This window comes from Mycteria americana, chromosome 2 (assembly GCF_035582795.1).
Source record: "Mycteria americana isolate JAX WOST 10 ecotype Jacksonville Zoo and Gardens chromosome 2, USCA_MyAme_1.0, whole genome shotgun sequence".
Taxonomy (NCBI): domain Eukaryota; kingdom Metazoa; phylum Chordata; class Aves; order Ciconiiformes; family Ciconiidae; genus Mycteria; species Mycteria americana.
In genome coordinates, this window is record NC_134366.1 from 79829085 (window position 1) to 79845696 (window position 16612).

At 42.5% G+C, this 16612-nt stretch overlaps 1 protein-coding gene across 8 annotated transcripts in view; it reads right to left on the minus strand.

Annotated features, from left to right (window-relative positions):
- The window catches only part of RREB1 (ras responsive element binding protein 1), a 127113-nt gene that overhangs the window by 54267 nt on the left and 56234 nt on the right, over positions 1-16612 (minus strand). For all 8 annotated transcript variants that reach the window (XM_075493879.1, XM_075493878.1, XM_075493884.1 and 5 more), the window contains 4 exons: positions 15056-15175; positions 13498-13700; positions 8773-8862; positions 7250-7413 (listed from right to left, as the gene is read on the minus strand). In XM_075493879.1, coding sequence (XP_075349994.1) covers positions 7250-7413; positions 8773-8862; positions 13498-13700; positions 15056-15175 — 577 coding nt within the window. The remainder of the gene's footprint in view (positions 1-7249; positions 7414-8772; positions 8863-13497; positions 13701-15055; positions 15176-16612) is intronic.

Consider the following 16612-nt stretch of genomic DNA (forward strand, 5'->3'; position numbering starts at 1 on the left):
GGAGATGCAAGTATAACGTTCCTCATTGTGTACGCTTCAGTTCTCAAGAACAATGGAGCTAATTAAGGTCAGCATATAAATCTTAACTCTGCACTTCCTTGCTTGCTTGATTCTAATCAGATCTCAGCATTCGTGTTTTTGTGTTAACTTCCTTTGCTGTTCTTTAATGATAACTTAAGGGGGATACTGTCCAAGGCTACAAGCAGCGTGTAATGCATCTGAAATCATGGCATCTCCTTACAGCTCACAGAGGTACTGTGGCACAAGAGCTCCTTCAGAGTCTCTTACCGCTGAAGATATCCATGGAGGGGTTTTTTGGAGCACCCTATTTATGCGTCATATGCATTAAGTAGAAGTTTATATAAAGTCTTTACAAAAGATGACCAATCTACTCAGCAACACTGAGACAGACCGAAGTTTCTGCCTGGGACCATTAAAAATACTGTAGTCTTCTAATTCTCATCAAAGACACAGAGAAACAGACTCCTACTGCTATACTGTTGTTGAAAAAGCCTGACCTTTTCTTTCTTTCTTTCTCTTTTAATCTTCTGCAAAACATGGGGATCCCAGCAGAATACCAAACATTTACTCTGGATATATCTGCTGACCTTCTCTCCACCTGTCTCCCCATCCTTAGTATTAGCAAAAATGTAAGAAACATCTTTTAATTGCAAAGAAAACCAAAACAGGTATCACATCTCACTTGTCTCCTACAACTACAGTTATCAGTCACTAGAAGCAGAAATTAGCCCTTTGTGTTCGTTATCCCTGCTCAAGAATTAGGGCACTTGCATTTACTGAAGCTTATCTTTCGCTAGCATGCTGACAGTGGTTAAATCATCCCCCACGTATAAGGAATGGATTGGAAAGCCTGTAATACACCCTGCTTCTTCATATTTAAGAGCACTGCGTACCAATTACTACATTGAAATAAAAGCTCCTTAGGAGATGACTGAAGAGACATTTCTGTTGTGCAAAACAATAAGAGAAGGTCTTTTCACACGCATGAAGTGTCAATCATTTTCAGTGTGGTGAGTTCATTGGCTATTTGTTTTTAGCTTCAAGATCTTGTATGTTCAGTTTTTCAAAGCTACCCAACGTTTAACACCGAATTTCCACTTGGCCACCTTTGCAAACCACCAGAAACCAAACCCTGTTGTAATAAGGCAGTTTCTCTCCTCTTCTGGAAAAAAAAAGCTCATCACGTTTGGCTATGCTCTGCCTCCAAAAACTCCCATCTTAAGCAAATGCCAGACTGCACGTGCTAGACTGCAGAGATCCTTTTTGTATTTAGAGGCTGGGCATTGTTATTGCACTGCACCCTACAAAGAACACACAACGTACTGGAAGAGGGCCAATGCCATAAATAACACAGGAGCAATTCACAGGTGGAATGCAGGGAGAGGACAGATTCAGCCAGATCTTGAGGACACTCTGCCTGTTGGATATTTGCAAAGTCACAGGCAGCCTGTATGCATGCCTGCCCAAGAAACACAGATCCATGTTAAAGAGAGTGGGGAAATCATTAAAGCATATATGCATCTCAACCCCTGTGCCTTTATCAGGATCCAACACTCATCTTCCAACCAGTACATTACAATCTTCACCAAGCATACACTCTTCATTTGCCAGTGAAGGTGGCTGGCTAAAACATCAACATTCACAGGTTACCCTCCAGCACATGCATTTTCTATCTCTCTCAAAAAAATAATTCAGCAACATATACACACGCATAAAGTGTTGTTTAAAAAAGAGTTAGTTTGAACATCACAGTAGTACCATACCCTGATAACAAGAACAGCTGTTTGTCTCTCCACAGTGCATTAAAAAGAGAAGTTTGGGAAAATTATTTAGCACTGAAAATACGATTGAGAATGAAAGTGCCTTCTTAATTAAAAGAAGAAATACCTTCTTTGATAGGACCCTTTGTAAGCATGCTTCAAAGCATAGCTTCTGCGATCCAGATCTTCCAATTTGAGTTTCAAAGACTCCTGCATGTGGTTGTTGCATGTGGTGTTTCGCATGTGCCAAAAAAAAAAAAAAAAATTCCCAAACTTTGAGACCTGTTCCTGAGATGGTGCATAAACAGCCTACAAGTACCTAAGTAGAATGTAAATAAAAATCCATTATGAAGAATTTTGCTAGGTATGGAGTAAGGACCATAAGGAGAGAAAGAAGGTAGATACCTGTGACGTTTTGGTTTCAGATGAAACATTTCAGTTTGCATTACTGCACTTATTATGGACAGCCTGGTGAGCATCAGCCGTGGACACCGCAGCTTCACTTACCAAACTGGGGAAGCTGTGGCTGAAATACATATATTATCCCTTTAGCCTTTTCAGACTTGCCACAGAACCTTTAATAGCTACCCAGTGGAAACTGGCAGGAAGGTCATTTCTCGCCTCCCTTCTGGCATTTATATCCTATTAACATTTTCAAGTTGCATGGGGAGCATGTCTTTGGCAGGGAGGAAAATGTGATTTTAAAGTGATAGGCACAGACCATCCTCAGTCACAGAAATGGAAAAGGAGCCATTGGCAAAGTCTCCTACCCGCAAAGGAAACCCTTTTGGAGCAAGTGGAGGCATCGCCCTTCCCCCTGAAGCCTGATGCATGTTCTACTGGAATGCAACACAGTAAGTCAGGCAAAGTCTTTTCTCTACCTCAAGGTCCCTTGCTAAAGCTTATAAACCACCACCACCACTAAAACCAACAGCAGCAGCCTAACTCCTCTGTCTGCATCTGGGGGCGGTGCAGCAGTGGAGATGGAATAAGAGGCTTGCAATCTCCTATTTGGTGGAAGAGTCTAGACCCAAAAGGGCTCCTCAGAGTTGGCACTATTTATTTGTAGATAAACTCCCTAGGAGCTACCGTTACAGGACAGATGGAAAGCCTTTGGAAAGCCTTTAGTAATTGCAATCTATTGATTGGAGGCACTACTTTGGAAATCCCGAGCTCTTTCAGAGCTAAAGAAAACTCTTTATACACACACACACACCCTCCTTCCATGTAGTTTATGTCCCTGCTGGAGATCTGAGAATAGTCAACTTTAGTTTACTGTGACTGTGAGAAAGCCATAGTGTCTGTGTCTCTAGTGTAAAAGCATGAGGATTAGCATATCCTAAATTGTAGATTTTCTTATATACTGATCATCGTAGTGCCGTTCCAGTTACAGGAATTTTGAACTCAAAATTACTATGATTCTAACTCCTTCCTCCAAATTCCTAAAAAGCTCCAAGAAAACAACCCTCCAAACCCCCAAATCAGTCCCTGATGATTCCAAGAAGAGTTGCTCTTTCCAGTACTGGTCAAAAAGAAATATCTGTAAAAAACTCAGCCATTGTCTCCAGCTCTTCTCCTCCAGAGCAATTCCTGGTCCTGACACCAGACACTGACGGATCTCCCAGTTATCATACCAGATTGCAACAGCCCTCCCCAAACAGTAGGAGCAGCACTGATATGGAAGCAGTTAGCTTGACGGCACATTCAGAAGAATGAGAAAATCAGCTTTTCATGCTGCACGTTGAAACAGGGTCTCCAGAGACCCTTTGCTCTCTCCAACAGCGACTGTCTCCACAGGAGGCTCAGGCCACTCCTGAGCAGTCTGGCAGCTGTAAGAGAGTTTTCTGAGATGCCCCAGGCTCATGATTCCCTGTTGAAAATCCTGGCCAAGAGTCACCCTGGTCATAAAAGGAAGCAGTTTTTACCCTCTTTTTCTGAATGGTGCTGCACAAGAGAACCTTCCCCCTCCACCCCTGTCTGCTGTGCCCATTCAACTTGACTTGTTGACAAGGAGCCAAGGAGCACAACAAAAAGAAACTGGTCTTTATGTGAGAGGCTATGACTCATTTACAAATGAAGTGTTACATGTATTGTGGGAGTCAGGAAGGGCAGCATCAATTTAACAGGTAAAGAGTACACGCAACACCGCAACACAGCTAGACTTACCCAGAGAACAGATGGGCAGAAAAGAGTGTTCCCACTCCACAAAAAGTCTAGCTATTGCAAAAAAGTTTTGCCCACATGCAAAAGAAGAGCAAGTAAGAGCTCTGGAGGGTCTTTTCCTCCCTTCACTTAATAAAGTGAAGGAGAAGAAAAATTACTTTCTATGCATAAGACAGGCGCTTGAGAGTATAACAACACTGGTACTTTGTAACCCAAAAAAGCAACCAAAACCTCCTTCCCTTCTCTGCTCAGCTGAATGTCTAATGTCCTGGCTGCTATGAGGTGGAAAAATGGATCAGAAATTTCATCCTCTGCTGGAATAGTAATAAGCACTCCTATGGCACAATATTTCCCTTGACAAAACCATTTTGTTGGACTTTTCCCCCTAAAAGGTCTTTCAAAAGTCTGAATTAAAAAAATAGTATAGACAGTTAAATAAGAGCCAGAACAAGGCAGAGGGGGAGAAAGAAAAGAGAGGATATACGTAGTATGTGCCTATAAATTTTTTCCTCTGTTCAGATACTGGCAGACTAACTTCTCCCTCGCTCCCCTCTTGTGCACCAAGCTTATTTGGTGTAAATGCAGTAATACCTGGGGAGGCTCCTGCAGGACCTTCACAAGCTATGTTGATTCTTTAGCAGCACATTCACAACTTTCTGCTAAGCCTACAACTCCTCTTTCTGATCCCACACTCTGCACGATGCTCCAGAGACACCACCGTGCTGGCTACAAGGGGCACATTAGAAATCTTATTCTTTTCTGTTTTGGGCATGTAACTGTCACTACTTAGATACCGTAGTGCAAAAATAGCAAACAGTAAAGGAACCGTGTGCAAAAGCAGAGAAAGATGGACTTGTATTACCATCCAGCTGGCGTGGAAGAACAGACATGGCACCACCACAAGCAAAGCCTGCGGGAGCTGCACACAAGGCAGGACCTGGCAAGCAGGTCCTTGCTCCAGGATCCTCAGGCAGAAGCAGTTTTGAATGTGAAGTGAGAGGCATTAAGCCACAGCACTGGCAGGTCATTGGACCTGATGCTACAGCTAAGTTTGAGATGCCTACGAAAGAATTTACTTCACACTATCTTAGACTAGAAATACCTGTTTTGGAAGGAGGTACCCAGTCGGCAAAATGAACATCGTCCTTGTGAGTGTGTCATAGCACCAGATAACAAATTTCATTTCACTTTACATTTATCCCTATCTGCCTACTTGCACATTCATGCTTTCCACTTCAGCAACAGGATTCACTCTTATAGTCTGTTATAGTAATAAGAAAAGGCTATTTACTGCAAAAAATGGGTGGCACAGTCCTGCCAACCACAACCTGCCTTTAGCAAAACTAGCCTGTTTCAGTATGCTCAGGATCTCGCCTGTCATGGGTCTGGGGTCACTTGTTGCAGTGCCACCAAGCCCAGTAACAGGTTTCTGCAATGTCCCACCAAGCTGCTGCGATGCGGGCCTACACAAGAAGGAGTTTTACAGAGCAGACAGGAACCTATCAGATCGAAAGAACTTTTAATAGGAAGATTTTCCTTGCATGAACTTAGGTCCTTCTTAGGGCAGTCAGTAAATACAGCACTCCATCCTGGTAACTTCAAGCAACATCTCGTTAAGAGAAAAATTTAAAACCAAACAATGTTCTCATCAGAAGGTTCTGATCTGTACTTACTTCTTTTGGGCAAGTCACTGAGCCTGGCAATTCTGGCAAATTTGCTACTAAAGCACCGTAAGAGTTGCTATGCAGCAAAAGCCACAGAAGCAAAGGTGACTACTTCAACATGTGATAGGCCTGGAGTCAAGTCTCAGGGGAAGCCTCCCTTTCCTGCTTCTGGGAGAGGACGAGGAGATGCCTAATGAGCAAAAAGCCAGACAAACCCCGCAAGCAGCCCGGGCTGAGGACCTGGACACAAGTCCTCAGAACACCCCAGAGGCCCAGCTCTGGAATTCACCCTTGGATGCTGACAGTGGCATCAGCTGCAACTCAGCAGCTGCCCTGCCTTCCTCACGGCAGATGGAGTAATGACCCAGTCTGACAAACATGTGGCTCGCAACACCTCTGGTCAGATGAGTCAGACGTGTGATTTATTCAATGCCCAAGGCCAGTATCTCCTCTGAATGTCTTTGTGTCTTTCCCTTCTCATTTTACGTCTCTCTCTCCAACTCTCCCCAATTCCAATCACATATAAGTTAGATAAATATGGAATGATAAAACTGCATTCCCTCTTGTTTCTCCTGTGTCTTCACCTAACTGTTTAACCTGGACAATATGATACAGAAAAGGTAAAGCTGCAAGCAGCTATTGCTTCCTTTGTGCAGCATTACGTTATCTTCTATTGTCACCAAAATCACCCCTTTCATTCCACCTATAGCACACTGCTTGGAAAATGACTGGTAATAATCAAGGAAACAAGATCTCTTCCCTCCCACACAGAACCAGTCTGTAACCATCACTCTTGTCGTTTTGCTTATAAGCTATATTCCTTTCCCCCACCTGTCTTGCAGTTTCTTTGTAGGTTGTAAACTCTTTGATATGGGGACTAAAGCTATGTGGGAATTCACGAAGTCTTAATCAGCTCTGATGTGTTCCACCCATGCAAATAAATGAATACTGAATTGGGGGATGAGACAGAGGAAGGAACATCTATGTGATTTAACATTTCATTTCCCCAGTTGACAACTGCACATATTGCTACATCCCTATGAAGGAAACTACATGAAATATGTTTGGCAACTTGGGTTACAGAGAACTTCCTGGATCTATAGTGCCTACAGCACAGTAAGTTGTCTACAGTACAAGCATGTACTGATGTATTTAAAAACAAGATCAATTATTCTGAAGAGGCATCTTCACGACGGCACTTGGATACCTAACTACATAACATACAACACCACAACAGGTGTTCCAATACATTGCATCCATGACTCTGAAGCTACAAAATTAGAAGCTCCTTATACAGCTTGGCTATATATTTTTGTCCTCTGAGAGAAATCCCATTTGTCAAAAAAAAAACCCCAAACAAACAACAACAACAAAAAATCAATACTTCTGGATATCTGTAACAACTCTTGATAATATGTGAAGAGAGCTAGAAGACCTTTCTCAATTCTGACTTCCTCCCACAACTTAAGCATCCTAGTAGTTGTAGCGCATATGTGTCATGCCACACTTGTAGATCACAGATAGTCCACGTTTTCTGCCCAAGGAAGTGTCTTTAGTTAGCTTGCAAGTCCTTCCAAGGAAACAAACCAGCCCCCTGTCCTGTAATCCTTTCCAAACTCCTGGGTCATGATCAGCACTCACCTGTGCATGTTTCCATTGGTGGTGAAGGACTGTCCACATACTGAACATTTATAAGGCCTTTCACCTGAGTGCACCAGCATGTGGCGATCAAGGGAGCTCGCTGAGCTCAGAGACTTTCCACAGATGCTGCAGGAATGGTCTGTCCCTCCAGTGTCAGTGTTATGCTAGAGAAAGCAATGATTTTTTTTTCATTGAATGCCCCTTCTGAAGTGCCAGTAAAATTTTAGCGAGAACTATAAACATCTTAAAAGCACCTTTAAAAAGCCACTCGGCACAACACCTTATATTAAGGTGTGCCCTGTATATACCTCTCCTCCCCAGCCCTCCCCCCTCAACTCCACCCCCACCCTTCATTTTTAACTCCTTAATGCACCAGCACAAGTAGCTGTTTCATACAGCCTGCAATGCCTGCCACATGCAGCATTTCTGCTGGATGTGCAGCAGAAGTGGATAGAAAGGGATCCAGCAACAACCCATCGACAAAGGGTACCTTGAGATACTTTAACCTGTGCAGTGGTTTGGGGTCAGATAAGTGGTAAGGGAAAAAACAGAAGAAGGATGTAATTACGAACTTCATGGCAGAAGAAAGACACTTAAAAACAAATACTCTTTAAAGATATTAATTTCAAACTGACTGCATAGTAAGAAAACAGAAGTAAACTGCTTCTGAGTGCACATGCAGACTTCTGTGGCCGTAAGAATGCATTACAGGGCCAAAATATGGCCATTAGCTACTGTGCTATATGTACCACTCCTTCTTACATGCATTTAGAGACTTGAACATTTCTTCACATAGCAAAAAAAAAAAGCCCCAGGAGAGTAAGGAAAAAAATAAGTAACAGTTACAGTACAGGAGGGAAAACTGAAATAGTAAGTATCTAGTGGACTCACAGTGGTGAACCACAACCTTAGCATCCAAAGCAGAACCTTCTGACATAGAAAAGGCCAAAAGTATGCATACTTATAAAGTATGCATGTATTTCAAGAGGAGCAAGAAGAGGCCTGTAGCTGACAAAAAAGTGCATCACCCATTTAAAAAGTGTATTTTTAATTCTGCCTCCCAAAATTGCTATACCCTGTGAAGGACTGAGAGGCTCTTCTATACTGAGAGGATTTAAAAATTGTGTCTTCCTGCTTCTTAATTTGCATAACCAGTAAAGGGATCTGCACTCAAACAGGGTAAGAAAACAGGATTTATGCCTCATGATGGAAGTGGTTTTCTGGATCCTTGGGATACCTTAAGCTATGCAGAACAGGACATACATCCTTGTTTGAGCCACTGCAGGGGGGGAGTGTTGGGGAAGGAAGGGAGGAAAATTACCCACCTCAGGGTTGGGTTTGTGGTTCTTTTTTTTTTAAAGAAAATACAAGGGGAAGGCTAAAATAAAAGTAAAACAACTGAATAAAGTTATAATGAAGCATTTCTGGTTTGCACATAGAAATGTTTTTCACCATTGCAGAACGCACACTGGCAAACCAGACGTTCTTAAAAGTAAGAAATCAAGAGCCGCTACTCTGCGTACCTGACGAATGTGCATAGTTAGCTGGTGCTGTGTAGTGCAAATCTTTTCACACAGAGGACAGGTATAGGAAGACTTCTCTTCTTTTGTTTCCTGTGAACAAAACAAAACAAAACAAAAAAATCAGAAGGAATATTGATATAAAAGAACTCGGAAGCTGTTACTGCTGGGGATGAAAAAAATATAATCCATCGTAAGTACAAAAGGCCACTGCTAACAGAAAAACTTGCATGTATACATTTATCATCCTGATAGATCCGTCAGGGAAGTTTCAGAAACTTCTGAATTTATAAATAGGGGCCATTTCAACTACCGTAGAAGTACAGCAGCTGTTTTAACAGCACACAGATACTCAGCAGTAGCAGTTTAGGACAGGAAGTGAAGGCAATTATTGGGACCAGCTCAAACTGCCAGGAGGAATTTAGGTGAGCAGAAAGTAATTACTGGAACATCACCAGAATACGTGGGCAAATGCCACTAATCTTCCCAAAAGGTTTTTAATAAGCACAAGTTGTTGGGACTTTAGGTTTTCCACCCCATCTCGATGGCAAGGCACTAGCTGGGTGCCCTTTTCTAGGGGCTGTATGTTCTGCTCCATGGCTGACTCAGAAGGAAGAGCGGCATTTACTGAATCACCAACACCATTTCCCTTAGCATCCTGTGTTTCTCCTGGAAGCTTCCCATCCAGGCACACCAGCCAGGCCCAACCCTTCTGAAGCTTGCAAGATCTGATGAGATCATAGCAAGAAAGAGGTGACAATGCAGGAGTGTACGTGACTCAAAAAGAACACATTATGAACCCGGTTATTCTCCACCCAGGTGAGAATCAAGCGTAACCATGGTCAAACCATGAGTACAAACAATGAAGCCAACCGGAGAGCTCAGCCTGATTTAAGTATGCCCTTGAGACACTGAGCAAAGCCGCCACTCTTTCAGCCAAGGATGAAATGGCACTCTCGCCGGAACCAAAGGCATTTGCCTGAATTGTCTGCAAGGATGGCTACTGCATGACATAAAGGGTATTTTCACCACCTCACTAAGAAGCCCAGGCACAGCTTCTGCACCAATGCCTGTCTATTAAAAGGAAGATGATCTGGCATTGAAAATTAAGCTTCATTTTTCTGTAGAATGATGCAAATCTTCAACAGCTAGATAGATCCACAACCTATTACCTACACTTCTGGTGACAAGAGAGTACAAAAACCATCCCTGCATAACCGATGAGAAAGTATAATAATTATGCCAAAAGGACATGTTCTACTGAACCTCTTTGCTGGCTATTTTAAGTATTATTAGCAAAACCATGAAAACAAGCAAAAAGAAAACCCACCCTCAGTAGCTCTTTAGTTGGGAGGGAGTTGATGGGTACGAGTGTATCTGTGCATTTCCTCTCTCCACACAGGCCTTTTCCCCCATAGCTGTCCCAAAAGTCATCAGCTTGGAAGCAACCACTTCCAGATTGTCAGACACAAGCATTTGTGGAGAATACTAAGAATGGTTAACCCAAGCCTCTGTGACAAATTCTCTGGCATGTTCCTCCAACACACAGGAGGAAAGGTGCTGACACAGTGTTAGAGAAAAGTTTTTTTAAGTCTCAGTAAAGGAATATACCCTCCTACATGACTTGGGGAACCATTCTGGAGAGTCTCCTATTAAAAAGCTAACACTGTGTTTTCAAAAATAGGGCCATGACAATTTTCTATTAACTTCAATGACCTGTGGATTTGGATGAAGAGCTGCTTTCCCATTTTGCCTGAAGTAAACAAAACTTGTGACCTCACTTCTAAAAGTATCAGGACTGCAAGGATTAGGTTCTCCCACTCCTCCCTACTGTTTCTCTTGTACATCTTTTTCTAACTGTATTTCAGGGCTCTCTATCCTAAAGCTAATCACTGTAGGCCACGCACATGGGCCAAGGCCTAACATACTATTACTCACAAAACATTAGAACACTAGCAAGCAAGGCTGACATTATGAAGTCTGAACACCCCAAGAAAATTAAAATGCATTATCCCAGTGCCTCCCCCTTTTTATATACAAACGTACAATTTGCATATGTGCATTCCATCCTACTTATACAACTTTAATTTCACTATATGCAACCTGCCTGTGGAGTAATGCTCAGCTCCAATTATACTGCAACCCTGTTAAAGTTGGCTCAGGACAGAGAACAAACACACTCTGCTGTGAGGAAAATGCCTGCAGCTGTGCTGACAGTTTAGATGATGTTTAATCCCCAGGGTATTTCTGTGAAATTATCAACCTACTACTTTTTTTGTGTGTGTGTGTCCCCTAAAACGAGTGCTGCAGTTCCACATGATGCACTTGATTGTTTCAAAGCCTGCTTTACAGACTGCCTGCTCTTTGAATCAGCAAATTAACAGAAGATAGAGTAATTACTGGTTCACCTTGAAGCAAAGATCAGAAACACACTATAGCTCAGCCAGAGCAGATTAGTATTGAACCTGGGGTTTATTATTAACTAAAACCCAAACTTTCTCCAGTGGTCACACAGGGTACATGCCGCATACCGTAACACAGCTCAAGCAAATCCAGGGTAGCTACAACAGCAATGCTGTTGACTGACCCAATCCAGACCAAAAAACATGAGCATCCCTACTGTAAAAGAACCCCCACTCACAAATTTAAAACATATCACTCAGCTACCCCACCAGAGCCAGGCTGGTGAAAACACACTTCCTGAACTCAAAGGTAAAATTAGCAGCTAATTTATTAGCTACTCTCCCTTTAGTATGTCAACCTGGCATGACTGCTCCACATTCAACTGATCGCAAAAGCTTTTGGAGTTGTGCATTAGGTCTATTTGTTTTTCTCTAGCTCAAGAAACACCTTTGTCACACTTTCTTATTTTCTCCAAGAGCAAAGCAAATGAGAAGTTAAAATGGATATTGCTTGATTATTAGACTATCGATAGACTAGAGCCAAGATAAAGTCAGCATTATAAAAAGAACCATAGACTTTGGGACAAAGGTTCAGGGCAAAATGTTTCGCTGCCAACTCATGGGAAACAGCAGTCAGACCCAGAAAACTAGCTAACTGTTATTATCCTTGAAATTATAATAAGGGGCACATTCTGACCAGAATCTGAGATCTGTGCGCTGCTACACACTGAAACAACTCAGTGCTTTCATTCTGCTATGCTGAAAGTGGAAATTTGCTGTATTAGAGGTTCCTAACCAGACTGATACCCACTTAATATTTCACATCTCACTTCTATTTTCTCAGTAATGTAGCCATTTGCCCCTTTGGCGATAATGATCTTTCAGCCTAAAAACAAATAGGCTATTTACTATGTTTTCAATGTATTTGTTTATTTTTATGCTGTAAGAATCCCTCTTAATCCTGTCACATTTACTCTCGAGCTTCCTTTGATTCGATGCCCATCGAAATATCAGGTGGAATAAAGGTCACTAACGCTAATAAACTTCCCTGAAGCCAAACCACATGGTGTACCGGCGGACAGCTGTGCAATAGCACTGCCACTGAGACTAGTCTGAACTCCAGTGCCTTACCATATGATGAAATCAAGGAACCAGCGCAGCCCTTAAGTGGTAATACTGCAAATAAACCTTAAAGCCAGGTGCTAGACAATACGATCCCACAAAACACAGTTGCCAGCATACTGTCCAGGCTCTTCATTTAAGAATGTTCATTTACAGTTAATGGCTTTTAACTCCTTTCAAGCAAAAAAATCCAAGACAAGTCATAAGTCTGTCAATTGGGCAGCTACTCGGCAAGCTATTAATAAACTACTATAAGAACATCACATGAGTCATGCCTCTCAACCTTTCTGGTCCCTGTTACATCTTCATTCATTTACAAATTCTCCATGCTTCACTACAAGCTCTGAAGTCAAATGGGAACAGGGATTTGGGGTATTTCTTGCTGTTCTGCAGCACCTTCATTGGTAGGGCTTGACCCAGCAGGAGAAAAACATGGATATAAATAATCACAGCTTTAACTGATATGGCTCTCTCCTTTCACTTGTTTAGCTCAATATTGCTATCAACTGGTGCCATCAACTGGTAAATGGAAAAAAAACGATAAAAGCTACATATATTTGCTCTGCAAGATTTGCACAAAGCATTCTGCAATAGCTCTTCATAGTTTTATTAACAGTGAAGTAAGGGCACCTTACACTACACACATGTCAACTAAGCATCCTGATGGACGTTTTGTTCTAGCACCACTTTTAACCTTAAATCACTTGGATCTTCGCCGGGGACAGCCACACACCTCATGAGGGGTCCACATGATGGCCAAGCCAAGCCCCCTGCCACACCACTCTCCTCCTCTCTGAGCTATTTCTTTTCGCCTACTGTCATGAAATGAACTGGTGCCCCAACAGGTTACGCGAATGCAAGAGCCTGGAGAAAGGATGCAGCGGGGAAGAAGCGGCAATTCTTAGGTGGCTTTGCCACTGCTAGTGGCATCTGCCAGACCAGCTCACCATTGCATGACATCAGAGCTCATGCTCATATGTTTTACATGTGAATGCAAGGAAGCAGACCCCTTCAATTCCCAGTTTTCTAAAGTTATGTTCTGGAGAGTCACCAGAAGACGTACACAGAGGAGCAATGGCAGAGGCAAGAAATACCCGCTGAGGGAAAAAAAGGCAAAAGAATTAAAGAAACATAATTATGTCTTATCACTTCCCATGCAGCTGCTTGTCTCCCTTTCACCCTCCCTGCATTTGGGTTTACATACCTGGTTCCTCCTGCCAATCCGATTTGGTGCAGGAGACTTCGAGGGGGATTTGACATTTTGAGAGTTCCCGCCATTTTCAGCAATCTTCCCCACATTCATCACTGCTGACATCATGGCGTCAATGGAGGACAAGTCTGCTCCGTCCAAACTGTTTGGTGAACTTGGTGATACCTTGTAGCTGTTTAAGCTTTCCAGCTGCTTCTCTGGAATTAAAAACAAAAACACACATAGGAGTTGCCAGGCCATCTAAAAAAAAAATAAAATACCACAGTATTTTCAGCTGCCTGTAACTCGCATCACATTCTCCTGGATTATTAGGGAGCACAGGCAAAAGCCCATAATAATTGGAGTTCTTGTAACAGGAAAAGTTTCTCATATTGGAACGCATAGGACAAAGTGTACGTTTCTTCTCATAGGACATTCATGTTATCTTCATTTTCAACCTTAATTCAGTATGTGGCTTATAGAGTGATTTACCTTAAACTCTCTTGCTGTAAAATGGTATTATTCATGGTACCTTGTGATCACCATGAACTAGTAGAGCAGTACTGATGAATGCACGCTCTGGCAAGCACAATCATTCAAGCAAGCACGTGTTTTGAGCAGAACTGCACAATCAAGGCATTAGTAACACAGTGTAGGGTACTGGGCTCTCCTTATAGCGTTGCTTAAGCCAGCTCAGTATATGGAATAAGCTAAATTAGCAAAAATCCAACCAAAACAAAACCCAAAATCCCCCCAAATGCCTCTTTACTGCCACAGCTGGCATCTAAGTAGATTTTTTTTCTTTCTGGTCTACCAAGCCATATTAGTCCATGGAGCATATGCGTTACATCCCCAACTAATGCCACAGCTAAAGCTGTTCAGATTCAGACTTCTCCATCACATTCTGTATGTAGCGGGGATGCTCCCGTCTCAAGATATCAAATTCAAAACACACATCATCTCCGGTTTCTCAACACACAGACATGTCAAACACACAGGTAAGGCCTTCCACTTTCCTCTTTGCGAGTCTGAAAAAGAAAATGCTTTCAAACTAAACACTCCTTTCCCCCAAAGTAAGTCTACCAAACAAACAGAAACACCCTGCAAGTCTATTGCTCTGTCACCTCTGGTGGAGAGCACAGAATCTTAATGTGTGTTGTGGGAAAGTCACTGTAACACAAGAGGATGTGAGGGTGAACAAGGAGGAACATGTTTGTCTGTGAACATTTGATCTCTGCATAATACTGCCTTTGGAAGATAAGTTTGAGCATTATAAACAGGTGTTTTTTTGAGGCTAAGTAATGTGGTGCCAAGTTACTGGGAGCCAAGAAAATCTTAGTTTGGAAGCCTGCAGTGGTAGTCAAGTATTTATGTGCCCATGCTTCTGCTCAACCTATTTGATACTTTTCAGACAGATAAAGGTGAGGGATGAGGAAAGAAATGTATGCACCAGCGCTCAATGTATCTTATACTCTTCACACAGATAAGGGGTATGGAGGGTAAGAAATGTTTCTACAAGCCTTAATCAATGCCCTCATTTGCAGAGTCACACAAAGCTAGTCAAACCAGTTACCTTCATTTTTATCCCCTGATTGACTGTGGCTCTCTTCTTGGTTGCTGGTCTCCTCACTTAGTGTAGTATGTATAGTAGCGTCTGGCTCTTCAGCCTCTTCTTCAGCAGCACCCTCTAGCACTATGTGATGGAGAAGGGAAAAAGAGAAAGGGAGTAAGTTTTTCTGGAAGCCATTTTAGCAAAGTAGAACTACAGCCCTTTAGTTTGAGGGCTCCCCTGACTGGTACATAGGTCTGGTGACACAAGCATGTAAACAGTGCCAGCGCAGCCAAGCGCCCACTCCCATGAGTGGCTGGGCACTGGGCTGGGAGATGCTGCTGCCTATGCCAGTGGTGAAACCTGGGCAAACGAAGAGAGGAAACCATTACTGGCTTGGTCCCCAGTATTCAGCCAGCTAAAAAAGGAGGAGGGAGAGAAGGAGAGAGCAAGCTAGCATATCACTGACGGTTATGACATTTGGTTAAGAAGTTGGAAGAATATTCTGCAGCTAGAGAATTTAAGTAATTCAATTTCATACACACAGTCCTCCCCCCCTCTTCTTGGAGGATTAACATTTACTCCAATACATGAATTCATGGTGACCTTTTTCTTCCTTCTACAGTGGTGCAATGACTGCTGAGGTTTCTGGGACCATTTGGCACATTCCTCACACCCACTGCCCAAGGCTTCCAGATGAGTTGAAGACATAAGCAACTATCGTATGTGCCGACAGAATTTCTCCACACCCCCTTCTGAAACCACAACCTTATCATGCTATCGTTGGGGTTTCAGGAAGGATGCCTGTTCTGGCTGGAGAATGACAGGGCAGTCAAACATAATTTTTAGAAGTGATGGGGAATATCAATGCATGAGAAAGAGAGGAGTTCTCTCTGCCTGTGGCACCCATGGTGATAGCCTCTGGAAAAGGTTATTTGTAATATGGAAAACTACTGATACCTCTTTAATGGTGAAATATGCCTTTATAATCTAACAAGCAAAATATTTATTTCATTATGGAAACGAACACACTGTGGACATTTCATCATCTCAGATTTACAAATCGCATCCAGCAAACTTAATACAGGTTTTCCTTTTTTCAGAAAACAGAGAGCATCGGCCTCAAACCGCAGTTAACTCAAAAGGGTTTCTTCCTTTTAAAAAAACATATTCTCAAGAATGACATGCAAATCAGTCACGTAACACATCTTCAAATGCTGTTTGAACAGCATTTGCAAACAATAAATGACTACGTTCTCCCAACTACTGACATTTTAGAGTGCCCAAGAAAAGGCAGACAAAGAGCAAGGGCCCAGCTTGTGTCAAGCAGTTCCTCATTTCACGCAATGCCAGACAAAGCAGCAGATTCAGGCTTCCTACGTTTAACCGTCGACCCTCTTAGGAGTGGCACACAGATGATGTGACATAGTGAGCCAGCGCAGTCTAGAGACAAAACCTAGGACCCGACTAAGCCCAGTGTCTAAGGCTCTGGATAACATCAACTTCTTAACAATCACTGTTTTCAATTTGCATCTTCAAAAACAGACAAAAAGACTATTTTTATGCTACCTGAACAACTCA